The 27,405-nt window shown below is 47.1% G+C and overlaps 1 protein-coding gene across 2 annotated transcripts in view; it reads left to right on the top strand.

The window, feature by feature from the left end:
- HABP2 (hyaluronan binding protein 2) overlaps nucleotides 1–27,405 on the top strand; it is a 62,437-nt gene that overhangs the window by 12,824 nt on the left and 22,208 nt on the right. Inside the window, exons 2-7 of one of the 2 annotated variants that reach the window (XM_077454997.1) lie at nucleotides 7,472–7,505; nucleotides 8,561–8,638; nucleotides 21,541–21,648; nucleotides 22,376–22,492; nucleotides 23,638–23,754; nucleotides 25,935–26,106. In XM_077454997.1, the coding sequence (XP_077311123.1) occupies nucleotides 7,472–7,505; nucleotides 8,561–8,638; nucleotides 21,541–21,648; nucleotides 22,376–22,492; nucleotides 23,638–23,754; nucleotides 25,935–26,106 (626 nt within the window). The remainder of the gene's footprint in view (nucleotides 1–7,471; nucleotides 7,506–8,560; nucleotides 8,639–21,540; nucleotides 21,649–22,375; nucleotides 22,493–23,637; nucleotides 23,755–25,934; nucleotides 26,107–27,405) is intronic. The other variant, XM_077454998.1, reaches the window with a different exon arrangement.

Here is a 27,405-nt window from a genome sequence, read left to right as displayed (position 1 = left end):
CCGTGACATACAGCGCTGACAGCAGCTCCGTGACATACAGCGCTGACAGCAGCACCGTGACATACAGCGCTGACAGCAGCTCCGTGACATACAGCGCTGACAGCAGCTTGACAGCAGCTCCGTGACATACAGCGCTGACAGCAGCTCCGTGACATACAGCACTGACAGCAGCTCCGTGACATACAGCGCTGACAGCAGCTCCGTGACATACAGCGCTGACAGCAGCACCGTGACATACAGCGCTGACAGCAGCTCCGTGACATACAGCGCTGACAGCAGCTCCGTGACATACAGCGCTGACAGCAGCTCCGTGACATACAGCACTGACAGCAGCTCCGTGACATACAGCGCTGACAGCAGCTCCGTGACATACAGCGCTGACAGCAGCACCGTGACATACAGCGCTGACAGCAGCTCCGTGACATACAGCGCTGACAGCAGCTCCGTGACATACAGCGCTGACAGCAGCTCCGTGACATACAGCGCTGACAGCAGCTCCGTGACATACAGCGCTGACAGCAGCTCCGTGACATACAGCGCTGACAGCAGCTCCGTGACATACAGCGCTGACAGCAGCTCCGTGACATACAGCGCTGACAGCAGCTCCGTGACATACAGCGCTGACAGCAGCACCGTAAGCAGCCCCAGGAGGAAGTCAGCACAGCACAGGGATGGTGTGATCCCCTCATAATAAGAACCCCCAGGAGGAAGTCAGCACAGCACAGGGATGGTGGGAGCCCCTCATAATAAGAACCCCCAGGAGTAAGTCAGCACAGCACAGGGATGGTGGGAGCCCCTCATAATAAGAACACCCAGGAGGAAGTCAGCACAGCACAGGGATGGTGGGAACCCCTCATAATAAGCAGCCCCAGTAGAAATATGACACCGCTCAACCTCTTCAAAGAGGAGGGTAGGGGCATATAGTACGGTGTGCTTTTTTGGGTCAGGGAAGTGAGCCAAATGAATTAAGAAGGTCTGTGTGCTTGATTCCAAAAATTGTTTATAGACATATACATGGTCTACTGATCACATGTGTTGAATTCCTCCGAGATCCATGCCTCATTCATTTTTAGAAATGTGAGGTAGTTAACACTGTCGTGAGCTAGGCGAGTACGCTTATCGGTCACAATCCCCCCTGCTGCGCTGAACGTCCTTTCGGACAGGACACTGGATGAGGGGCAAGCCAACAGTTCGATTGCAAATTGGGCAAGCTCTGGCCAGAGGTCAAGCCTGCCCACCCAGTAGTCTAGGGGTTCATCACTCCTCAGAGCGTCCACATCGGCCGTTAACCCAATGTAGTCGGACACCTGACGGTCTAGGCGTTCCCTGATGCTGGATCCGGATGACACCTGTCGATGGGTCGGCTGAAAGAATGACCTCATATCCGAAGTCACCAACACATCTTCAAACCGGCCTCTTCTTGCAGGCGCTGTTGGATTGGTACCCGCAAATCCTTCTCTGGGAGTGGGAATTGCTCCTCTGCCAGCGCACGCAAAAGCAGAATGCAGCATTTCTCGAAGCAAGGCCTGGAAGTGCTGCATTCTGACAGCCCTCTGCGACGGCGGTAACATTTCCGCCATTTTGTGTTTGTACCGGGGATCTAAGTACGTTGCCACCCAGTACTGGTCCTTGACCCTCATGCTTTTTATACGGGGGTCCCTATTAAAACACTGGAGCATGAAGGCCCCCATTTGCACTCAAGCGGAAGGTATGTGGTGGTGGTGGTGTTGTTGGTGGTAGTGTCTTTGGGGGTGCACATAGCAGAGAGTGAAGAAGAGGGTGCAGATCGAGAGGATGAGGAGGGTGCAGAAGAATAAGGCTGAGTGAGCCACTCAACCAAGTCTGGTGCGTCCTTTAAAGTAATTGAACGCACCTTCTGCAACTTCCCACTTTGGCTCAAGGCTGTTGCTCCTGCCCTACCCCTACCACCCCTGCGGAAGGGCCTGCCTCTTCCTCTGCCTGTCATTTTTTAAATCACCCTGTGACAAAACTCTTAGTCCCTATACCGCTGAAGGACTGCTGCAGTATAGGGCAGCGGTCAGCAGTAGTGCACGTCAACCCTATGTATTGTGGACCGATAGCGGTCCTTACAGAACAGCAGACTGTACTGCACTCAGGCCTATGTACCGTAGCACCCTATACCAAGTTACCAGTCCTTATAAAAACTTTTGTGGACCAAGCAGGTTGTGTGTTAGTGATTAGCAGACTGTACGTCAGTCCCTATACCAATGAAGGACTGCTGCAGTATAGGGCAGCGGTCAGCAGTAGTGCACGGCAACCCTATGTATTGTGGACCGATAGCGGTCCTTACAGAACAGCAGACTGTACTGCACTCAGGCCTATGTACCGTAGCACCCTATACCAAGTTACCAGTCCTTATAAGAACTTTTGTGGACCAAGCAGGTTGTGTGTTAGTGATTAGCAGACTGTACGTCAGTCCCTATACCAATGAAGGACTGCTGCAGTATAGGGCAGCGGTCAGCAGTAGTGCACGTCAACCCTATGTATTGTGGACCGATAGCGGTCCTTACAGAACAGCAGACTGTACTGCACTCAGGCCTATGTACCGTAGCACCCTATACCAAGTTACCAGTCCTTATAAAAACTTTTGTGGACCAAGCAGGTTGTGTGTTAGTGATTAGCAGACTGTACGTCAGTCCCTATACCAATGAAGGACTGCTGCAGTATAGGGCAGCGGTCAGCAGTAGTGCACGGCAACCCTATGTATTGTGGACCGATAGCGGTCCTTACAGAACAGCAGACTGTAACGCACTCAGGCCTATGTACCGTAGCACCCTATACCAAGTTACCAGTCCTTATAAGAACTTTTGTGGACCAAGCAGGTTGTGTGTTAGTGATTAGCAGACTGTACGTCAGTCCCTATACCAATGAAGGACTGCTGCAGTATAGGGCAGCGGTCAGCAGTAGTGCACGGCAACCCTATGTATTGTGGACCGATAGCGGTCCTTACAGAACAGCAGACTGTAACGCACTCAGGCCTATGTACCGTAGCACCCTATACCAAGTTACCAGTCCTTATAAGAACTTTTGTGGACCAAGCAGGTTGTGTGTTAGTGTTTAGCAGACTGTGCGTCAGTCCCTATACCGCTGAAGGACTGCTGCAGTATAGGGCAGCGGTCAGCAGTAGTGCACGGCAACCCTATGTATTGTGGACCGATAGCGGTCCTTACAGAACAGCAGACTGTAACGCACTCAGGCCTATGTACCGTAGCACCCTATACCAAGTTACCAGTCCTTATAAGAACTTTTGTGGACCAAGCAGGTTGTGTGTTAGTGTTTAGCAGACTGTGCGTCAGTCCCTATACCGCTGAAGGACTGCTGCAGTATAGGGCAGCGGTCAGCAGTAGTGCACGGCAACCCTATGTATTGTGGACCGATAGCGGTCCTTACAGAACAGCAGACTGTAACGCACTCAGGCCTATGTACCGTAGCACCCTATACCAAGTTACCAGTCCTTATAAGAACTTTTGTGGACCAAGCAGGTTGTGTGTTAGTGTTTAGCAGACTGTGCGTCAGTCCCTATACCGCTGAAGGACTGCTGCAGTATAGGGCAGCGGTCAGCAGTAGTGCACGGCAACCCTATGTATTGTGGACCGATAGCGGTCCTTACAGAACAGCAGACTGTAACGCACTCAGGCCTATGTACCGTAGCACCCTATACCAAGTTACCAGTCCTTATAAGAACTTTTGTGGACCAAGCAGGTTGTGTGTTAGTGATTAGCAGACTGTACGTCAGTCCCTATACCAATGAAGGACTGCTGCAGTATAGGGCAGCGGTCAGCAGTAGTGCACGGCAACCCTATGTATTGTGGACCGATAGCGGTCCTTACAGAACAGCAGACTGTAACGCACTCAGGCCTATGTACCGTAGCACCCTATACCAAGTTACCAGTCCTTATAAGAACTTTTGTGGACCAAGCAGGTTGTGTGTTAGTGATTAGCAGACTGTACGTCAGTCCCTATACCAATGAAGGACTGCTGCAGTATAGGGCAGCGGTCAGCAGTAGTGCACGGCAACCCTATGTATTGTGGACCGATAGCGGTCCTTACAGAACAGCAGACTGTAACGCACTCAGGCCTATGTACCGTAGCACCCTATACCAAGTTACCAGTCCTTATAAGAACTTTTGTGGACCAAGCAGGTTGTGTATTAGTGTTTAGCAGACTGTGCGTCAGTCCCTATACCGCTGAAGGACTGCTGCAGTATAGGGCAGCGGTCAGCAGTAGTGCACGGCAACCCTATGTATTGTGGACCGATAGCAGTCCTTACAGAACAGCAGACTGTACTGCACTCAGGCCTATGTACCGTAGCACCCTATACCAAGTTACCAGTCCTTATAAGAACTTTTGTGGACCAAGCAGGTTGTGTGTTAGTGTTTAGCAGACTGTGCGTCAGTCCCTATACCGCTGAAGGACTGCTGCAGTATAGGGCAGCGGTCAGCAGTAGTGCACGTCAACCCTATGTATTGTGGACCGATAGCGGTCCTTACAGAACAGCAGACTGTAACGCACTCAGGCCTATGTACCGTAGCACCCTATACCAAGTTACCAGTCCTTATAAGAACTTTTGTGGACCAAGCAGGTTGTGTATTAGTGTTTAGCAGACTGTGCGTCAGTCCCTATACCGCTGAAGGACTGCTGCAGTATAGGGCAGCGGTCAGCAGTAGTGCACGGCAACCCTATCTATTGTGGACCGATAGCGGTCCTTACAGAACAGCAGACTGTACCGCACCCAAGCCTATGTACCGTAGCACCCTAGACAGACCAAGTTACCAGTCCTGATAAAGAGCTTTGTGGAACAAGTGAGTTGTGAATGATTAGCAGACTGCAGCAGAAGGGCAGCAGTCAAGTATAATATTCTTTCTATATTTGGAAGAAAGAATATTATACGTGTACAAGCCTATTACCGTACCACTGATACCAGTCCTGAAAAGAACCTTTGTGGAACTAATAGTAACAGCAAGTCTTTAAAATTATCCTCACTGCCTGACACACTGCTTCCTGCCTGTCCCTATACAAATTGGCAAAAAAGAGTAGGCTGGAACGATTAGCTGGAACAGCTCTTTTGTGGACCTGATAGTAACAGCTAATGATGATGATGATGATGATGATGAAGAAAGACTAATCTGGCTGAGCTGTCCCTAAAATAGCAGCATACAGCGCTCTGTCCCTTTATCTAAACTGACAAAAGAAACTCAGGCTGCTGACCTAACACCTATACCAGTCCTGAAAAGAACTTTTGTGTACCAAATAGCTAGCGTTTTCTCTGTCCCTACTCCACACAGGATCCTTTCCCTACAGTGACAGAAGAAAGAATGTAAAATGGCCACCGGATCGGGTGTATTTATAGGTTAGGGGGAATGTCCAAGTGTCCATGAGCTGTCATGTCTCAATTGGTTGTCCTGTAACACATGATAAACGTGTCACGAAAGGTTAAAGTTCTTGTATACATTAAACACGTAAGTCCGCCGGGGCGAACAACGGAAAAAGGCGTTCGAACCCGCGGACGGCGAAAGTCGGAAATTCGCCGCGAAACGACCGCCGGGCGAACCGTTCGGCCATCACTAGTCTTCAGGTGTTAGACCCGTTTTATGTAGAGCTATCCTGCAGTGATGTCATGGGTAAGTCAGTGCCCTGCTATAAGCCAACCAGGGAGGGGCACTCTGTCCATTGGGGCATGGGAGCCAAGCACCCCACACCTTTGATGGTCAGTACATGTAAGCCATAGACAGGACAGGAGGCTGGCTGGAGTGGACCTGTATATAGGAGGAGCCAGCTGTAGTCATTCTGTCACTTATGGAGGTGGGGGCTAGGGCGGGTTGCATAAGGCCCTTTAGGCCAGGCTGGAGATCAACATGTGAGACTGCTTCCACTGAAGGTTCCTGGGAGAGATATACCTAGCAAGGAGGTGACTACAGAGAGCACAGTCCTGTGAGTACTAATGACCCTGGTTTAGGGTGACCAATTGTCTAGGATTGCCCGGGACGGTCCTGCATTTTGCTGGTCTGTCCTGGGTCCGGTCACCTTCATTGCGGGACAATACAGTGTCCCTGAATAAAACTGACACAGCCACCCTAATGACGAGCTGACGATGGAATCTGTCACTCCCTTCTCTGGATGTTCGGCGGGTGTACGCCCTGTCAAATGCCTTGCATGCTGCACAGTGCATTCTGCACCCTAATTGGGCAAAAGCTTTCCCCAATCAGAGCGCAGTAAAAGCTGGGTTTTAAGTTGCCTTCCCCTTTGGTTCTAGTATAAATTTTAAGGGAAACCCCACACCAATTAAAAAAAGAAAGCATGGGGTCCCTCCAAAATACATACCAGACCCTTATCTGGGCATGCTGCCTGGGAGGTCAAGAAAGGGGGGGCAAGCGAGCACCCCCTTCTGAACCATGCCAGACCACAAGTCCTCAACATGGGAGGGTGAGTGCTTCAGGGTGGGGGGGGGGGCTCTGTCTGGCCATTAGTTGTGGGGGTCTTATTGGAATCTGGAAGCCCCCTTTACCAAGGGGGCCCCCAGATCCCGGCCCACCCCATGTGAATGAATAGGGGCACATAGTAAAAAGTGTCAAAGTAATAAAAACACAGAGACAGTTTTTGACAAATCCTTTTTAAAAAAAATGAAAAATACCTGCCAGACTGCATACTCGGATAAGGACCTGGTATGGACTAAAATAAAACATTTTTTTAAGCACATGATTCAAAAAAGGGTAGTCTCGGGGTGCAGAGCACTGCGGTCTGAGCCCACCCAGTTGTGTTACAATAGCGAATGAATATTCACTATTGTAACACTGAATCTCCTACCGGTCAATCAGCAAGCAGGTCAGGAGATCGGATTAGCCAGCAGGAGACGCACGGAGCACAGAGGAGAGGTGGGAGAAGACGCACACAGGGGAACTGAGCAGCAAACAAGCAGATCGGAAAGAAGCTGCCACCGCCCACCACGCTCCCCACGAGATGGGTTAAGTGCAGCAGCCGACTGACATTGAGGGGGGGATTGGGGGGCTGCCATCCTTCAACGGGGAGGGGGGTGTCGTGGGTGGATTGTTTGCTGCTCCACCCAAAAAAAAAAAAAACAGTCGCCACTGCTTCTAAGTGAGGACATTCAGCCCTTGGAGATGAGAACATCTACCGTATAGCAGGGAATGTCATGTGAAGGCCTATTGCAAAGAGCAGGGCACAAGATGGTGGAAGGTTTGGGTTCAGCAGGAGGGACAGTGTTCTTGGCAGGGCTGGAGTGGGGGTAGGGATACCACGAAGCCCCTCTCACAAAGGTACCCGTCTGAAACATACGCAAGCACAAGGAGAACATGCAAACTCTATACGAAAAGTATATAGAAAAAGTAAAATGGAAAAATTACTTCTTAGGTAATTTTTACAACCATGGCTTAAAACGGCACTCCTTAAAAATACTTTTAAACAATCACACTTTTGTTTTTTCTCTCCACAGCATTTTCCTCGAACCAGTCATCATCACCATCACGGTAAATAACCCTCTTGTATAACTCTATAGCAAGATTTCATGGCTTATTCAGTATCAGTGCCAGCATGGTGATCACATGACTTTGTTGCTAAATGAAGCCATGCCACTGACAGTGAACTGTAGAGTCTAATGAGAGCATAAGAGCAGAGATATAAGAGTCCAAATTCTTTTAATCTCTTACCAATGGCATATCACATATGTACAGCAGAAAAAGGGTGGACTTTAAAGCACGTATGTGTCGCTGTGCGTCTGATGTCAGAGACAACTCTTGGTCCACACTAATGATCAGTAGCCGGTGGTTTCAGGCTCCCAGTCATGTGACCATTGTGATAGCCAATCTGTCAGAAACCGTGAAATCAGGCCAAGACAGAGGTGCAGTTAAATCACACTTTTTTAATAATAAAAGTAAAAAAACAAAAAACAAACGTAGTCAAAACAGCCAAAGTTTAGTAACCGAGGTGGATAGTCAGACAAGCCAAACATCAGGGATCAATGTAGTGGAGCAGCAAGCAGGATCTGGAGACAGAAGGGATGTCAGCAAAGCCAGTCTTCACTGAACAGGATCACAGGAGATAATTTCTGTGATGTTGATCAAGGCAAAGGCAGAGATCCTCTGGACTGGAAGGCTTAAGTAGACAGGACTAAGGAGCAGGATACCATCAACAGCTGAGCAACTGTGGAGAGATAGGAGCTGCCAATTAGCCGACAGCTGAGTGGCCAGCTCAGAGAAGGAAGGGCTGAGCCCAGCCCTGACACAATCACAATGTCCACATGATTGCCAATTGTTTCCCCCGGGCACTCAGAACCTTTTAACCAGACACCAGGGCAGGGGTGAAGGGTTTATTAAAATTTTCCTGTAACAAGACCACATAGAACATCCAACACATTTTGGGGATTTAGACTCTCCTCCTTCATCAGGGCTTATAAATACTGTGACTGGACTCCATAGGGAGATTTTAGTATTTGTCTGCAGATAATAAAGACCTGATTTGGCCAGTATTTGTAGGTTACATACCAAAGTTTTGGTCCTGACATGTTGCTCTTTATCTTCTGCAGGTATTTTGAAAGAACTGGGGGAAAGCATTGCAGAGAATCTGTACGCCCTGAGCCAATATTACTATGATGGAATAGAGGGTACCAAATATATCCCATGATATCAGACCGATGAATATTCTGTCTTATACAATGCCAAAATATATATATTCCGGGCTGTTTTTTCTCACATGACTGTTGTATACCAGATATGAATCATTCCAACCCCCAACTTACCCCTCTTTTTCACCCATTAACTTGAGACAACACCGAGTTGGAGTAACAAAGGCCGTAGCGGCCTACTTTATTTAAATAACAAATAAATTCAATAAAATTCTGTATGAATATAAAACTTCAGTTATAAATACTATCTGGCATTGGTCTGTGCAGGCACTTTGTAAACCTCCAAAACAAATAACCAACTGGCACTGCGGTCCCTCTCCAAGTGTAATATTAGGCCTCAAGCCGACAAGCAGGCTCAGAGACAAACACTGTCCGCAGTGCCCCATAACACTTTCCGTCTAACCTTAGTTGTCCGGAAACCACCATCAGGAGCCATCCAGCGATAGTTCCTGAATTTTTCTTTTGCCATATATCCTTCCCCTGCACAGACCAACACCCGCCACAGCACGAGGGAGTAACCTACTTATTCCCGAATGCCCCGCCACACCCGGAGCGCTCTTTCTATGCCCTCCTGCAGGCCCAGAGTCCATAGGTCAATGCCCACATCATTCAGGTGTACTCCATCAGCACGCAGGTACCTCCAGGTCTCAAACTCGAGTTCCAAATGGCGGATGGCCATACCTCCTTTCCTAACCATAAAGTTGCTCACCGCTCTGTTCACCTTCTTCCTTGCCCTATTAACTCCCTCCACGGACCTGGCAAACCGCCATGACGTGCGGGCCACCATGTCCGACCAGACAATGACCGTTTCAGGAAAATCGGTCATCAACTGCCCCACATCCACTTTAATGTCCCTAGTAAGGTCACTCATGGATCGCGACCCTAGGTCATTACCCCCGGCATGAATGACTAAAACATCCGGGGGCCTATCCCTGAGCGCAAAACGGTGAACCTCTGAAACCAACCTCCCCCATAACATACCAGGAAAGCCGAACCATTTGATGCAGACCTCCCGCCGTGCAAATCCCAGCTGTCTGCCCCCCCTCCTGGCATCACCCCTCCGTGCCCCCCAGCAAACATAGGAATGGCCCATTATCCAGACCAAACCCTTCGCTGAATCTGAAAATAGAAGAAAACAGAGAAACCATGCATGACAAACCACTCCAACTCCCAAACCATTTTAGCCTTAAACCCCTTACGATCCACAAACACAAAAAACACACCAACCATACCTCGCCTCAGTGCAGCCCCATGCAACCATTAAGTAAGGACAATCCCCCTACAGTTTCCCAGCCATGTGTTTTTTTTTTGCATAACTATGCACCCTGTAGTGTGTACCAGCACCGCAACCATCCACCAAACTCCCCGAGACCACCCCACTGGCCATGACAACTTAACCCAACCCAAAAGTTTTCCATACGCCAACACAAACAGCACCCGGTAGCAGCGAACGAAACTCCAACTATCGCCTCCAATGCCCGAAAACAAACACCAACCGAAAACAAAGCGTTTGCAGTTTGATTTACGACATACCTATGTCACTCCCCCATACCACTCCCAAGGACGGGGAAATTCCCCCCCACCCCCGGTCAGCACACCTGCAGCCACCAACCCTAAGACCGTTCAACTCCCCTCCAGAGACTCACCCACACCTATCTCCCACAACCCTGCGGGGCACGGCGTGCCATGCAGATCTGCAGCTGGCGCCAACTCCCGAAATCTCTCCCACTGGAACCGTGAAAGAGCATCCGCCACCACATTCTCCACGCCCGGGAGGTGCACTGCATGAAGGAAAATATTCATTTGGAGACAACGCAACACCAAATGTCACAACAACCGCACAACCGGCGGTGACGATGCCGAGTTCCTGTTGAGAACCTGCACCACCCCCATGTTGTCTACGTGAAAACGTACCTTCAGGTCCTTAAACGTTGCACCCCACAGCTCCACCACCAGAACCACCGGGAACAGTTCCAGTAAAACCAAATTTTTGGTGTATTCCGCAGACACCCAAGAAGGGGGCCACGGGCCAGCACTCCAGCGGCCCTAAAATAAGGCACCAAAACCCGAAGCACCTGCAGCATCTGTGAAAAGCTCCAGGTCAAAATTGCTGACCGGACCTGACATCCACATAGCTCTACCATTGAAAGACTCTAGGAAGTTGTTCCACACCTTCAAGTCTTCCTTGTGTGACCGCACTAAACGCACAAAATGCGTAGGAGACCGAAAACCCGCAGTACTAGCCGCCAACCTACGGCTAAAAACTCGCCCCATCGGCAGAATACGGCAAGCAAAATTGAGCTTGCCCAACACTGATTGCAAAACCCGCAACTGAACTTTTTTCGCACCCAACAACCCAGCAATCTCCTTTTGCAAGTCCACCAGCTTACCTTCCGGCAACCGGCATTCCATGGCCTCGGAATCAAGGACAATGCCCAAGAACGTGATGACCGTGCGAGGTCCCTCCGTCTTGTCCGGGGCCAGCAGAATGCCAAACCACATGTTGTAATGTTGCCAACAAAATCGCGCATAGCTTAGAACCCGCCGGCCCTATACACAAGAAATCGTCCAGGTAGTGAATGATTGAATTCACCCCGGACACATCCCGCACCACCCATTCCACGAAGGAACTAAATTGTTCGAACAACGTGCACGAAATCCAACAACCCATCGGCAAGCATTGGTCAACGTAGAAACCGTCAGCCCAATGGCACCCCAACAAACGGAAACTGTCTGGATGAACCGGCAATAACCGAAAGGCCGATTCCACATCTGCCTTGGCCATCAGCGCCCCCTTTCCGTACTTTCGCACCCAGCGCACCGCCGCATCAAACGACGTATATGACACTGAGCACGTCTCCTGGTCGATCGCATCGTTAACCGACCCGCCCTTAGGAAAGGATAGGTGATGTATGAGCCTAAACTTATTAGGCTCTCTCTTGGGCACCACACCCAGCGGAGACACCACCAAATCCGGCCAAGGAGGGGTTGAAAAGGGGCCACTCATCCTACCCAATGCAACTTCCTTCCGCAGTTTCTCAGAAACCACCTCCGGATGTTGCAGCGCTGACTTCAGATTGGATGCCAATGGGGGAACTACTGCCAGCGAACACGGAATCCGAAAACCTTGCGCAAAACCCAATTCCAAAATCTGAGCCGCCGCCCTATCGGGATACCTACCGAGAAATGGCCGCATCCTTTCCACCATCACCGGGGTCCTCCCTCTTGTTGGTAGCTTCTCCAGGGCGGCCCTTTCCTTGTTTAAAGCATCTGGACGCCGGGTGTGATCCGCCGCATCCGGAACACTCGTGTTTGAACCTGCAGCCGCTCCCAAACTTACACACCCCGGAGTTGTATTGCCAGCACACCCCTTTTTTATTTCCGGCCGACTGTCCTGGGGACGAAGGTCCGCCGCCCCCCCCCCCCTGAAATAACTGCCCCGGGGCCCTCGCCGTCGTCATCAATCGCATCTACAAGCTAATGTCCCTGTGGTCCCACCGAAGCGCCGGTCGCACGGCATAACGAAGCCAAGCCGTTCCACCATAGACCTGGTAGGCCTCCCCTATGGCATCCTGATAACAGAAAAGCGCCGAACAATGTTCAGGGTGCTTTTCGCCTATGACACTCGCCATGATAGCGAACACCTGTAGCCAATTGGAAAACGTTTGCGGTATCAACCTGTACCTACGCTTTTCTTCATCCTCCTTCTTGGAGTCGTCCGGCTTCACCCTATCCAGGTTGAACTTCTCCAGCGGCAGAAGGGAGAATATCTCCACATACTCACCCTTCCACAACTTCTCCCGCACCTCCTGTTTCAGATGAGCCCCTAACGGCCCCTCAAAACAAACGTAGACCTCACAACTGGCTGCGTCCGCCAACCTCGTAATGTCCTGCCGACCGGGTTTTTCGGCCGCATTCACAACCTTCTCTCCAACCGGGGGCGCCGTCGCCGCCCCCACCACCCCAGTCGCCGCGCTCCCACCAGGCAAAGGTTCCACAACCGGCGGGGCCACCGTAGCACCTGTCCCGACCGCCCCCACGGACTCCGGAACCCACACAGCCACCGGCCCAGCCACAGCCCTCGCACCCTGCTCAAACCTGGTTACCAAATCCTTAATCCCTGCCAAAAACCCCAGCAAACCCACAGAGTCACCCCCAAGCCCCGCTGTACCATCACACCCAACCTCCCCACACACACATCCCCCACCCCTTGTAGCACCCGAATCACACGCAACAGACACATGTATAGGGGACTTACCAGGCTGCACAGGTGACGCCCCATCAGCCGAATGTCTGTTCTCCAGCACCGATCTCCTCCTGGAAGCGGGGGCCGGCTCGTCCACCCCCGCGAGTCATTCTCGTCCCTCAGCTCCAACTCCTCATCCTCCGAAGACGACGGCCCTCCAGGTAGCTCGGACCTGGATGCCGCTGCAGCCGCGGTCATGCGACTCCTCCTGCGCGCTGCGTGCCCCCCCCAGTGACTTGTGGACAGCTTTGCCAGATCTGGCGCATGGTGCCACGGACCTGGCTGCCTCCGCTCTGGTCTCCGCTGGTCCCATCCGTCCTCTGGCCATCCGTGGAGCATCCCCTGCCGCTGCAGCAACAAGCTCAGGGACCCCAGCTCTCTCTCTGCTGACACCCTCCACCATCGCTCTGGAATCCGTCCGGGGGGCGGGGCCTGCGCTCTGCAACTCACCCCTCCTTCTGTTCATGGCCGCCATTGCCTCCGCACCTCGCCTCCACCGCGTGGCCACCCCAGCCATCCTGGGATCAGTGATAGTAGAGCTATTAAAGTCCGTCGCTTGCCGCTTGGCCGGGGGTGCTGTCGCCCGTGCCGCAGAACCGCCGCCCGCCACCCGCCCTGCCCCCCCTCACGGGCCGGAGAAAAACGTTCGAGCGGCCGTGAGCGGCGTGTCCTAGTGCCGCTCCTCACCTCCGCGCCAAGCTCCTCAGGCATCCGCAATAGACCCTCCAAGGTGTCCTGCAACCATCCATCCCCCTGCTCCGCCGCTTGTTCCCTCAGCCGCGCCATGAGCAGCTCCACCGACGCCATGCTGTATCAACTTTTTCCCCTGACCTTCTGTTAAACTCCCATGATGCACCGGGAGTATAAATTAGCTCTGCCCCAGCCCGCCCCCCTCGGCACCTAAGCCCCTCCTCTTGCTTTCCATTCTTCCACTGTTAACCCAGTCATGCCCGCCCTGCGCCTATTCTTTTTGTCTTTTTGCTGCGGGCTCACTGAATAGGTGCAGGTATTCTCCATTCTCCATTCATAATGAGCCCTTGTCTCTGCCCCTCATCCACCTCTGAGCACTGTCCCTTGGTTCCACCCTCTGCCTACCTCCTAGTATTGCCCCTTTTAGAGAATAAAGAACCAAGTACTATTTTGTGATGCTAAGTAGTTTGTATGGAATTTGTCAATCAGTAAAATAGATTCCATGCAGACAGCAACAATAGCCCCCCATCAATAGCAGATGCACCCTAGCAGCAATAGACCCCCTCAGCAACAATAGATCCACCCCATCAACAACACCCCCCCCCCAGAAATAATATATCCACCCCATCAACAACAGACCCCCCCCCCCAGCAACAATATATCCACCCCATCAACAACAGACCCCCCCAAACAACAATATATCTACCCCATCAACAACAGACCCCCCCCCCCCAGCAACAATATATCCACCCCATCAACCATAGACCACCATAAGCAACAACACATCTCCGAGAAGCCAGCAGCAGTTGACCTCTCCCCCAACAGTAGATCCCTTCAAGCAATAATTGACCCCCCCCACAACATAAAATCCCCTTACCCAGCAATAATAGACTGCCAACATAAATAAAGTGCCTTGAAGAAGTATTCATTGCCCTTGAAATCTTCCACATTAAATGTATTTTATTTGGATTTTATGTGATAGACCAACACAAAGTGGCACATAATTTGGAAGTGGAAGGAAAATGCTAAATTGTTTTACATTTTTTTTTTACAAATAAATATGTGAAAAGCGTGGCTTGCATTTGTATGGCACCCCCCTGAGTCAATACTTTGTAGAACCACCGTTCACCGCAATTAAAGCTACAAGTCACAGCGCAGGACAGTGGTGTAGTGGTTAGCACTCTCACCTAGCAGTAAGAAGGGTCGCTGGTTTAAATCCCAACCACGACACTACCTGCCTGGAGTTTACATGATCTCCCTGTGCCTGTGTGGGTCTCCTCCGGGTACTCCGGTTTCCTCCCACACTCCAAAGACATGCAGGTAGGTTAATTGGCTTCTGTCCATAATTGACCCTAGTATATGAATGGGGACCTTGGATTGTGGGCTCCTTGAGGGTAGGGACCTAAGTGAGTGTGCTGTGTACAGGGATAGGGACAATTGTAGACACTCACTCAGGTTTAACTTGATGGACTGGTGTCTTTATTCAACCTAACTAACTATGTAACTATGTAAGTCTTTTTGGGGATGTCTCTATCAGCTTTGCACATCTAGAGAGTGACATTTTTGCCCATTCTTCTTTGCAAAATAGCTCATACTCTGTCAGATTGGATGCAGAGCGTCTGTGAACAGCAATTTTCAAGTCTTGCCACAGATTCTCAATTGGATTTAGGTCTGTACTTTGACTGGGCCATTCTAACACATGGATATGCTTTGATATAAACCATTCCATTGTAGCTCTGGCTGTATGTTTAGGGTTGTTGCCCTGTCTTTTGCAGACTAGTTTTCAGGTTTTCTGCTAAGATTGCCCTGTATTTGGCTCCATCCATCCCATCAACTCTGACCAGCTTCCCTGTCCCTGCTGAAGAAAAGCATCCCCACAACATGATGCTGCCACCACCATGTTTCATAGTGGGGATGGTGTGTTCAGGGTGATGTGCAGTGTTAGTTTTCTACCACACATAGCTTTTTGCTTTTAGGCCAAAAAGTTCAATTTTGGTCTCATCTGACCAGAGCACCTTCTTCCATATGTTTGCTGTGTCCCCCACATGGCTTCTCACAAACTGATAAACGGGGCTTCTTATGGCTTTCAACAATGGCTTTCTTCTTTCCACTCTTCCATAAAGGTCAGATTTGTGGAGCGCACAACTAATAGTTGTCCTGTGGACAGATTCTGCCACCTGAGCTGTGGATCTCTGTAGCTCCTCCAGTTACCATGGGCCTCTTGGCTGCTTCTCTGATAAATGCTCTCCTTGCCCGGCCTGTCAGTTTAGGTGGACGGCCATGTCTTGGTAGGTTTGCAGTTGTGCCATACTCTTTCCATTTTCGGATGATGGATTGAACAATGCTCCGTGAGATGTTCAAAGCTTGGGATATTTTTTTATAACCTAACCCTGCTTTAAATTTCTCCACAACTTTATCATGATGATGTTTGTTCACTAAGGTTCTCTAACAAACCTCTGAGAGCTTCACAGAACAGCTGTATTTATACTGAGAATACATTACATACAGGTGGACTCTATTTACTAATTAGGTGACTTCTGAAGGCAATTGGTTTCACTAGATTTTAGTTAGGGGTATCAGAGTAAGGCCTGGTTCACACTTGTGCGATACGAGAACCGAGAATCAACGGCGGATTTGCATCGCACCCAACTCGCATGGAAGTTCACACTGCCATATGCAAACTGCTGAGGCGTGTCATTATATGTTAACGACACCCCCATTTCAGCTCACGTATTGCACTGCGAACTGAGAGTTCGGACATGAATCGGATTGCATATGTGTGAACACACATGCAATCCAATTCTGGTCCGAACAGAAAAAAGGGTCCTGTGCGTGTTTGGACCAAATGCGGTGCGATATCAGCCATACTATCTGTATGGCTGAAATTGAACCGCACAGACATCGCATATAATGTGAACAGCAGCGCGCTGCGAATTACATGCGATGTCTGGCATCTCACAAATGTGAACTGGGCCTTAAAGAGGAAGTAAACCCTGATGAGTTTACTTCCTCTTTCATTCCCTGCAAAGGTAAAGCATAATGGACTACTATGCATGCATAGTAGTCCATTATGTGTCACTTACCTGACACAGGAGCCAGCGAAGTCACCGCTGTCCCCTGTAGTCCGGCGCATCCATCTTCTTGGTTGGTCTCGCCGCTCCACCTCTGTCATTCGGCGAAGCCGCAATGACGTCACTCCTGCGCATGCGCACGGGAGCCGCCACTCGCGGCATATTGCCGTTGACCGCATGCGCCGTAGACAGCGGTGCCTGTCTTTCGCCAAATATCTCCTAAACTGTGTAGGTTTAGGAGATATTTCTTGGACCTACAGGTAAGCCTTAATCTAGGCTTACCTGTAGGTCAAAGTTGGTTGTAAGGGTTTACAAACACTTTAAGGGGGCTGAACACAAATGCACGCCACACTTTTCAGATATTTATTTATAAAAAAATGTTGAAAACCATTTATTATTTTGCTTCCACTTCACAATTATGTGCCACTTTATTTTAGTCTATCACATAAAATCCCAATAAAATATATTTCCGTTTTGGTTGTAACATGACAAAATGTGGAACATGTCATGGGGTATGAATACTTTTTCAAGGCACTGTACATTGCTAAAAGTATTGGAATGCCTGCCTTTACACACACATGAACTTTAATGACATCCCAGTCTTTAGTTTAGGAGTGTGTCTATGGGAATGTTTGACCATTATTCCAGAAGCGCATTTGTAAAGGTCAGGCACTGATGTGGACAAGAAGGCCTGACTCGCAGTCTCTGCTCTAATTCCTCCCAAAGGTGTTCTATCGGGTTGAAGTCAGGACTGTGCAGGCCAGTCAAGTTCGTCCACCCCAAACTGGTGAGCAGTCATGTTGGAACAAGAATGGGCCATCCCCAGACTGTTCCCACAAAGTTGGGAGCATGAAATTGTCCAAAATGTCTTGGTATGCTGAAGTCTTAAGAGTTCCCTTCACTGGAACTAAGGAACCAAGCCCAACCTCTGTAAAGCAACCCCACACCGTAATCCTCTCTCCACCAAATGATTTGGACCAGTGCATAAATCAAGGTCCATAAAGACACGGATGAGCGAGTTTAGGGTGGAGGAACTTACCTGGCCTGCACAGAGTCCTGATCTCAACCCGATAGAACACCTTTGGGATGAATTAGAGCTGAGACTGCAAGCCAGACCTTCTCATCCAACATCAGTCCCTGACTTCACAAATGCGCTTCTGGAAGAATGGTCAAACTTTCCCATAGACACACACCTAAACCTTGTGGACAGCCTTCCCAGAAGAGTTGAAGCTGTTAATAGCTGCAAAGGGTGGGCCAACTCAATATTGTACCCTACAGACTAAGACTGGGATGTCATTAAAGTTCGTGTGCGTGTAAAGGCAGGTGTCCCAATACTTTTGGCAATATAGTGTAAGTTACTTCCAGCAGCAATAGATTTCCGCCAAGTAATAATAACTCCCCTCCGACAACAATAGCCCCCCTAGCAATAACAGACCCCAGCAACAATAGATCTGTTCCCATATGTTCCTGCTGAATAAAAACCCTGTATAGCTACCGATATAAAGTAAAGGGTTTCCTGTGCCTCTCTATAAACATCTAATGTATTCTAAAGAGCCAACATTTCTCCATCTTACTGTAGCACCATTGGTGGCATCTGTTCTAATCAGCCTAATGCCCCGTACACGCAGTCGGACATTCCGACCACAAAATCCGTCTGATTTTTTCCAATGGATTTTGGCCGAAACTTGTGATGCATACACATGGTCGGACAAAGTTGTCGGAAAATCCGATCGTTTGGAACCCGGTGACGTTCGGTACGTACGATGGGACTACGTAGAGGCCAGTAGCCAATAGTTTTAGTCTCGTAATTTAATCTGAGCATGCGTGGCATTTTGTCCGTCGGAATTCTCTACAAACAAACAAAAATTTTAGATCCAGCACACTCTATGTGGGCACTATATAAATACAGGTTATTTAGCATTAAGATGAATGAAGTTTTCTTAGCAACCATCGCTGAAAAAACACATACGCTGCCAAGCGCTGTCACTCTATTTGTCCTGGTGTCACCAAGTCAGAGAGTGATGAGAAATCCAAAATTATGAGGTTGTCACCAGGACTAGAATAGAGGGGAAATCTTTGCACGGGGACATACATACATATATTGTAAGCTAAAAAATGGCTTTACATTTTCTGTAAGCTGAATTTCAGATATGGCTATATTGTATAGTTACATTGATTCAGCTTGGACCAATATAACTATGGATATATACCTCTGAAAGTTGGAAATCACTGTAGTAGACACTGCTACCTCCACTAGGTTCCCATGTCAAGCGGTCGCATTGCTGATTACTGAACACAGGAGGGCGCTCACTCAGCATGATCAGCGTACACTTCTCATTTTTTCAATTAATGCAAAGCGTTCCCTGATTGGAGGAGGTAGAGAAATGGTGCGGTGATGTCACAATCTCCTCCTCATCCTTGTCAGCATGGGACCCAGAAGCCAGTGGCAATCAGTGGAGTAGTGGTATCTACCTACAGTGATTTCCAGCTTTCACGGGGAACCCATGGGTATGGCACATCCAAGCTGGATGTAACTATGGAAAAGTAGACATATCTGGAATTCATCTTTAAAGTAGCTGTAATAGATTCAAATATGTATTTTTTTTTTAATGCAGTGTATGAACCTACATTTGGCCAATTATTAGCCTCTTTCAATTCCCAAACAGCAGATCTGGTGTGTGACAGGAAAAAGGAGCAGAAGGAGGCAACCAGTTCATGCATACTGATAAGAAGAGAGATCAGAGTGATGGGATGAACTAATCACTGTGCTGCTTCTCCTTTCACTGTCCAGTCACAGGGTGGGGTGGGTCCAGGATGCCTTGGGCTCAGAGGAAGTGGTTTGAATGATGCTGGCAATAAGACTCGGGGCATCTAGTGACAGAAAAGAAGCATTGCAGGGGTGAAATATCTGAACTGAAAGTGGATATTACAACAACATTTTTTTTTTTTTTTTTTTTTTTTTGGGGGGGGGGGGGGGGGGTTTAGTTTACAGAAGAGAGAGCCAGACATTTACTTTACACATTCTTTGATATCCTCTTCGGATTTTTATTTTATTTTTTGTTGGGAAGGTTACAACATAAACTTTAAAAAGGCGTTTGCTTCAAAATCATATGTATTGTGTGTCAATGCATTAATTGTCGTCTATGTATAAGCATCCCCCCTTTTCTTTTTAAAGCAGTATTAAACTCAAAAGCAAACATTTCTTACATTGCAGATTACCAATTCTTAGATGTGATGGCTGCATTCTGCGTTTCTTTTTTAGGCTTTCTTTCCCTTATTTTCACCTGGTGATTTGGCCAGTAAGTCTATTATTTTTCAAAAGAACATGCTTCCTTGCAAATGTATCAGTCACAGGGATAAGACAAACCATTTACCACTGACAGGGGTGTTTACAATGATCAGCTTATGTAAAACCTTTATCCCAAAAGGGAAAAAAAACTGTTTACTGTAATTGCTTATAAAGTATTAATTAATGTTTGGCTTTGATGTGCATTTAAATCTTCTAGTACATCCAGCACCCCCACCTCCTAGATTAACAATGATGTGGTCCAAATTTACCCCCTGTGCTAGGTCGTCCCGGGTAGGCCAGTAGCTTGCGGCCTATCCCAGGGACATCTGGCTGTTAGGCTGCCTGAGGCCTATCCAGGAGAAGCAGCGTAGGGTTGGCATTGCAGGATTGGAGTTCATTTCGAGTTACAGAGGTTCTGCCAGACGGGGGGGGCAGTCGTGGTCGGAGATAAAGGCAAAGCTCCCTGATTTTGAGGGACTGGCCCTGATTTGAAACAATGTCCCTCTGCACTTTTTATCTTTCAAAAAGTGTTTCCCAGTGCTAAACCTTTCAACTTATTTCTAAAATTGCTGCATTTGTACATTTCAAAAGCCAATATAAAGGAATAGTAATGTTAAAAAAAAAACTTGTGGGTCTAACGCACAATTTGTTTGTATAATTCTTTAAGGGGGCAGGGCAGGGGCTGTGTCCTATGTCTACATACCTTTGAGAATAGGTGTCCCTTATTCCCATCCCAATAAGTTGGGAGGTAGGGTAAAGGGGAAGCAGTTGCCACTAAGAGACTACTGTGAGTAAGCCTGAAGAAGTACCAGAGCAGTCTCCTTACTAGCCGGGGATGGTGAAAAAGTGGGAAAGCTTCAGCAAGTGTCAACCCGGGGACCCAGCAGGTTAGCGGGGGTGACGCTTGAGAAGTTAGCTGTAGAAGAGCTCAGGGGATCCAGCGGGCGGCTGGGATCTGGTGAGAGACTGGGAGCTCAGTGATTGAAGACTTACAGTGGGAATATGTGACATAAGAGAAGAACCGTACTCTGTTGCCAAGTTCTATGTGTGAAGATCTTTGGAAACTGTTAAAAGCTTAGTTGCCATAGGAGACAGCGATTCTGCCAATACAGAGGTTGCATCGGACTGGAGGCTTTGAACTGTATAGCTATGCCTATTGTGTCTCAGAGTCTGCTAATTGTCATTGCATCTACCTAAGGGTGTCCTGGCCCTAACCCTCTCTCCCACATTTCTTGTTAAGAGACAATAAATCTCAGTTCAAAAACTGACTGGCACCCATCCTTTTATCTTGCATTATACCCACCATGCCTGGTAACCCACTCTACAAAGATGGAGGTCAGCTTTCCCTGACTCTGGAAGTCACCACCAGGCCTCTAGAGGTCCAGAAGAGAAGACCGCTACATTACATTTTTGGTTTTGGCTTTAATGCCGCTTTTACCTTATATTACCTTCTAGTAGCAGCTTGCTAACCCCACAGTGACATCTCTGCATGCAGCGTTTCCATCAAACATCAGACTGATAAATATTGTTGTAATAGAAATTCAGTGTAGAAAATCAGTATGTTGTGTCATTCAATTTTCCATAGATCCCTGCCTATCGCACCCGTGTTTTAACCATGGGACATGTGTGGCTACCGAACGGGGATACATATGCCGCTGCAACGAATTCTTCATCGGAGTAAACTGTGAGAAAGGTGAGAGAAGAATAATCAAAATTTTCAGTGACTTTACAAGATTGCATGAATATGTTCCTTGTCACAATATACAGCAATAGTATTATTTCTTAAAAAAGCCCCACCTTTTATTGTTAAGAAGCCATCCATTCGCTCCAGTCCAGTGACTTTGCCTAGGTTGAGTTAGCGAGCTTGTAGGCAGCTGCAGTCTGTTGTCTCCACTGTAGGTTCCGCTGGATCTGAATGGTACCCCAGCCTGGAGAGAAAGTGAAGGGAGGCATTGATTTTTGTATAGTTTCCTGAGTTAATGGAGTAGCATTCCGGTTGGTTAGAATGTCACCCTTACAGACAGCAAAAAAGATAACTGGTATAATACTGCTGACACTGCCAAATGGTGTTGGCCCCAGGATTATGCAGGCCCCATCATTTGGGAGCCACTCAGCCACAGCTCATGGGACCCCTAGCAACCTCTGGAGGAATTCTAGGGTTCCATGGAACCATGGTTGAGAATAAATGTTTTAGATATTGGACACCTTTTGTTTTGAAGCACTCCAAATTTATGTAACCATTTAAACTGAAAGGTGGGCTGAATTTTAATATAAATTTGTGGCTATGTAATAAATTTATTCGTATTTGTTCCTAAAAATTTCATCAATTGGGGGACCTGGTGTTACAATCTTGTTGTCCCACAGAAAATGTCTGCTCTTCATTGTGTTGAAAATTACATTTAATTTATATTTGATTGTAGTCATTCGCCCGTGTAAAAATACCACATGCCCCAATGGAGAGTGTGTCCTAAAGAAACTGGCTCCTTACTACAAGTGTCGATGCCATTACCCATACCACGGACTGTCCTGCCACCTAGGTATGAAGTGTTTATGACTTTTAAAATTGTACAAATTGTTAACCTCATGTAACATACAGTAGACAGTTCTGGGACAAGTTCCTTTGGCACCCAAAGCAAAGATGTCCAAATATGACCTTCCCCTCCCAAACTGATATTGATGGAGCTTAAAAATTTTGCACACAAAGTGTCTAAGCTTGGGAAGAGTAGAGAAATGACAGCTATTTCCTACCCACCCTAGACCCACCACCATTAGGACTAGACATGTGCGTTTTGTTTCTTTCTCCAAAAGTGGAACTTTCGCTCATTTGTTTCCTCCCCCCCTCCAGTGCCACATTTGGCACCTTTCAGGGGGGAGGGGCTCCCTCCTCCTTCGCCTGACGTTGGGCCAGTAGGGGAGCGCAGCGGTTCCTCATGCATGCGCAGTAGTGACCTGACGCAAAGCCATAATGCTTCACTATCGGGTTCCCCTACCAGCAATGGCTGCGGCAGCACCCAACAGCTGATGGAAACATCAGCTGCGGTGCCGACATTGCTGAACTCCAGGACAGGTACATGTCCTATTAAAAGTCAGCAGCTGATGTACATGATGCCAGTCGATATTGTCCAATCAGCTCATGCCATTTCTCTTGGTGGGTTAGACTAGTCTGAAAATACTAAATCTGTTATAATTGATAATATATGGAATATATACTGTAGCAATCTTCTGGAAAAACTGCAATTTTTTTTTATATCCAACCGGACCAATGAAGATACAAAACAAATTCCAAAAACGAATCAGTTCAACATAACGAATATGACAAAACAAAATTCTTCAATGAATGATTGCATCTGAAACTAAACGAAAATTTCCAGCGTGCATATGTCTAATTAGCACAACCAATACAGGATAGAGAAGGTGTTGTGGCTACCCAGTGTGATTTAGCTCATTTGTTTTTTGTTTTAGTGTAGGGCAGGGTTATGTTTGCCCTTACTATTGGTCCTGGAGACCACTAGAAAGATCCCAATGGGGACATTTGTTCCAGTGACAACTCTCTAACAGGAAATTTCCCTTCACCTTGGAAAAAATTCTTATCAACTATTGTGGAAATTCAACATATTGAAGTTATTTCTGGGATATGTGGAGTCTACCTTTTGTATGTTAAAACTCCTCTATTTTGTGTCAGTGGAAGAAGTCTGCAAGCAGAACCCGTGTAAGAACGGAGGAACCTGTGTGGCGAAGAGGCTTAACAAGTTTGCCTGTGTCTGTACGAAGAGTCACAAAGGGAAGTTTTGTGAAATAGGTGTGTATGTACTAATTATTATTATAATACAAATGGTTCTTTATTTTCATGATATTTGTATTTTTCTATCGGGTATAAAAAGGTAATGAATGTCTGGAGATTCCATGATTAAGGTGGCCATAACATGAAATGTTCATCACCTAATCTCCATTCCCATTGGTTTTCAATTTCTTATCTGTGCTGGTAGCAAATATCCCTGAACTGAACAATATTAGCAGGAAAGAAAAGCAATGAAACAGGTTAGAAAATCTTATCCAACCAACCACTACTGTTTTCTCCATGATAGTATGATGATGTGCCTTATCCCCGATTCTGTAGCATCTATCTGCTGTTATGGTGACCATAGTAAGGTTTGTGCAAATGTCAGGCAAAAAATAGCTTTTGCCAAATGAATTGTATCTTTGTATCCAACCATAAATGAAAACAACCTATTTATGATTCTTAATTTTTTCTCTTTTTTTTACGTTCAACCAACAGGTTGAACAAAAAAATGACTTAATTCCTCCATCCACTCACTTATTGTGAATGGGGGGAAATCTACTGCTAAATTATTGCATTCTGACAGTGAGGAAACTTCCCCGCCATCAGAATACACTGATCAGCACTGCCAGCAATAGCCGGAGGCGCTGATTATGTCAAAATACTCCAACAGGTTGTACAGACGTCCATCAGTACATGAATTGAAACTTGACTGGTCCTGAACCAGCTGCCGAGCCAGCCAAATTTGAATCCATGTATGGCCAGCTTAAGATCTGTAATGTTCTTTGTGGTTGATAGTGAAATTTAGAATAGATAAAATGACAGACAAAATTTGGGACACAGTCCAGTCTAGCTTTATATCTTTCACCTCAATGACTTGTCTTATCTTGTTGAAAACAATGGTGATTGTCCAGGAAATGTCAGATATAACTGACCTGGGGAGGATTGTATGGCAGTGTCCAGAGTTGGTTTAGGTACCATTTATCTTCTGGGTTAGAATAGACTAGATGTGTTTAAGGGAACTGTAAAAAGAATGGAAAAGGATTAGAAACATTTGATGAAGGTTGGTCTTTGCTTAATATGTAGCCAAGATTAGAATAGATTAGGCTTGTCTAGTAGTTATTTTGTCTAATCATTTATGACCAGGATATACATAATTTATGGCCAGGATTAGCCAATTTAAAGTATAGTTTCACCAAACTGGTGGAAATTAGGAAGAGTTTGACCCTTATTTTTTTGCTGGTATCCATGATCCTACATGGGACATCTTCAGCTGTCTTCTCACCTTGATGAGGAAGTCAAATCTTGGCTGTGAGCTAAAAACCTAGGCCCTGTCGACTATAAAGATTCTCTATAAATTCCTATAGAGCTGTAGTGCTCTTCCAGGTAGATTACTGAATAGACAAGGTAAATGTAGTTTTTTTTGGCTCCTCTATAATCAGCGTAGCAGATTCTGATTGTTTTGGACCAGTGTCTCACTTGCTGCAGGTTTGATTGCTTTTCCCTGTCTTTTGGAAAGCTCCACAACATAACAGTGGAGCGGGTCAAAAAAGCAGTCTAAATATTTATGGAGTCTCAGACAATCTCTGGGGAGGTGTGCCCAGTAGGTGGCTGTAGAGCATAAAAATAGTCTGGGTCTGGAGCAGTCCTGTTTTTGTCCAGGAGGAAAAGATCCCAGCATGAAGTGCTACTACTACCCTTCTATGCAGCCCAGCTTCTACCTGAACTCAACAAGGTCCCAGCTATGCTGTACTGTTTGGCGTTCATGGAGTATCCCACAACTCCCTATGCCCTACCCAGTCTGGGAAAGGAACCTGAGGTGAATCAGCAGCCCTTATGGGGGTAAGCACTACACAGATTTCCCCTAGTGTAATTTCTATAGAAATATAAAAAATTAACACTAGAGTTGGCAACTGGAACATTTAACTCAAGAAGACCTCTTGCTGTCACATCTGAACTAAAAGCAAGCTAAAGAACTCCCCAATAGGGTCAGAGACAACACTAACATTTCTGAAGGAATTAAACTCTTCTTAATTCTACCCGATACAAAAGACTATTGCTTGAGTTTTGCTTGAATGGTCAAGACTAGATTGGATTTGCCTGCTATTTTGGACAGGGTTATACATGGCCAAGGTGATATTCATTTAGGGAAGCATTTTATTCCTTTTATGTTTGACACAACATATCAAAATATTCTCCAGAGTCACATGACTGCTTCCGAAATAATGGATTTCGATACCGTGGCCATGTCAGTCGCACAGAGACTGGACACACCTGCCTGCCCTGGGATTCTTACCATTTGAGTAGAGAGCATATCAACGCCTTCATTCAAGACATCTGGAAGCACGGGATTGGGGAGCACAACTTTTGCCGGTAGGTTTATTCATTAATGGCTGACTGCTAACATTACTACTTCTAACACCCTAGAAATGAAAGGATCTGGTGTCCTAAAACTAATACTTCACTTTTTAGTAGATGACAGAGAGAAAAGCCACCTCGTGTTTTTTCAGGAACTCCAGTGGTGACATCTTTGTCCTTAGATTCTGGCTCTTCACACCTGTTGTGTCCATTATGAGAAGTTCCCTCCATCCTTGCTGGATTCACTTTATAATACAGAGAATGTAGTAATCGCAATGGCATCACATCATGGTGGTTGGAAACACTCTAAACTCCAAGATGCCTGGGAATTAAGCCAAGAACTATGGTGGTGATAACTTGCTACCGAGGTCTTGAAATGGTGTCCCGTAACCATTGAAGCATCTTCAAGGCAATGGGAGACAGGGCCTGTGGATGTCTTTACACCAGACTAACACCCTGACCGGGGGGATGAATAATAGTAGCGCACCAGGTCTGGGAAGCCCAAATTGTTTAGGCTTGCATAAGGTGTCCACCAATCTGTCCATAGAAACTGTACAAATTCCCATTTAACCTGCCAATTTTGTTAACATTCAGTTTTGAAATGAATGAGCTTCACCTACATACACCACCATAAACCACAAATTAAAGCCCCATGTGTCCTTAAAGACCATCAAACTTTCACTGGCTCAAAATCATTTTGACCACAATGGGGTCGTTTAGCCAGCATCTCCCAATTATTGCCCAAAAAATATAAGAAAATAAAAGTTCTTTATTTTGCTCATCCCTTGTTTGCATCCTGGGAACTTAATGATCACATTAGATTTTGTGGTATGTTAGATACATTATAGCACTGTTAGGGCCCAGATCTTTCCCTGTTTAGTGACCATTTTGAAACACATACAGGATGACATATTTTTGCTGTAAATCTGTTTTTGAAGAGGAATATGCTTCCTTGTGAAATGTATGAAGTTCACCCTTTTTTAATTGTGTTTTGGGTTAGGGTATGATTATTTTAATTTGATGAATTGTTTATAATTATTTAAATCTGACCTCCAGCCTTCCCTTTAGTCTTGCACATTATATAGGCTCCTCCCCTGTACTGAAATGGCTAACTCTAATTTCACTGCACACTGTGAGCTTCTCACAATGTGCATTAGAAGTTGCAGCAAGTCAGATACAGCCTGCCACATTTCCTGGCTGGAGGATTTGCAGGACCATCTAGCCCTTTCCTTGTCAGCCTGGCTGTCCCTCATCCACCCCTTTTGTTTACTGGATTTTAGTTCTTTCAGTCACAGAGGCTCAAAATCACACGTG

This window comes from Lithobates pipiens, unplaced genomic scaffold (assembly GCF_037356315.1).
Source record: "Lithobates pipiens isolate NorthernLeopardFrog02 unplaced genomic scaffold, aLitPip1_a1.2 Scaffold_25, whole genome shotgun sequence".
In the NCBI taxonomy this organism is placed as follows: Eukaryota; Metazoa; Chordata; class Amphibia; order Anura; family Ranidae; genus Lithobates; species Lithobates pipiens.
The sequence above is the reverse complement of the archived record's forward strand: the minus strand, read 5'-3'. Positions and strand labels throughout refer to the sequence as shown.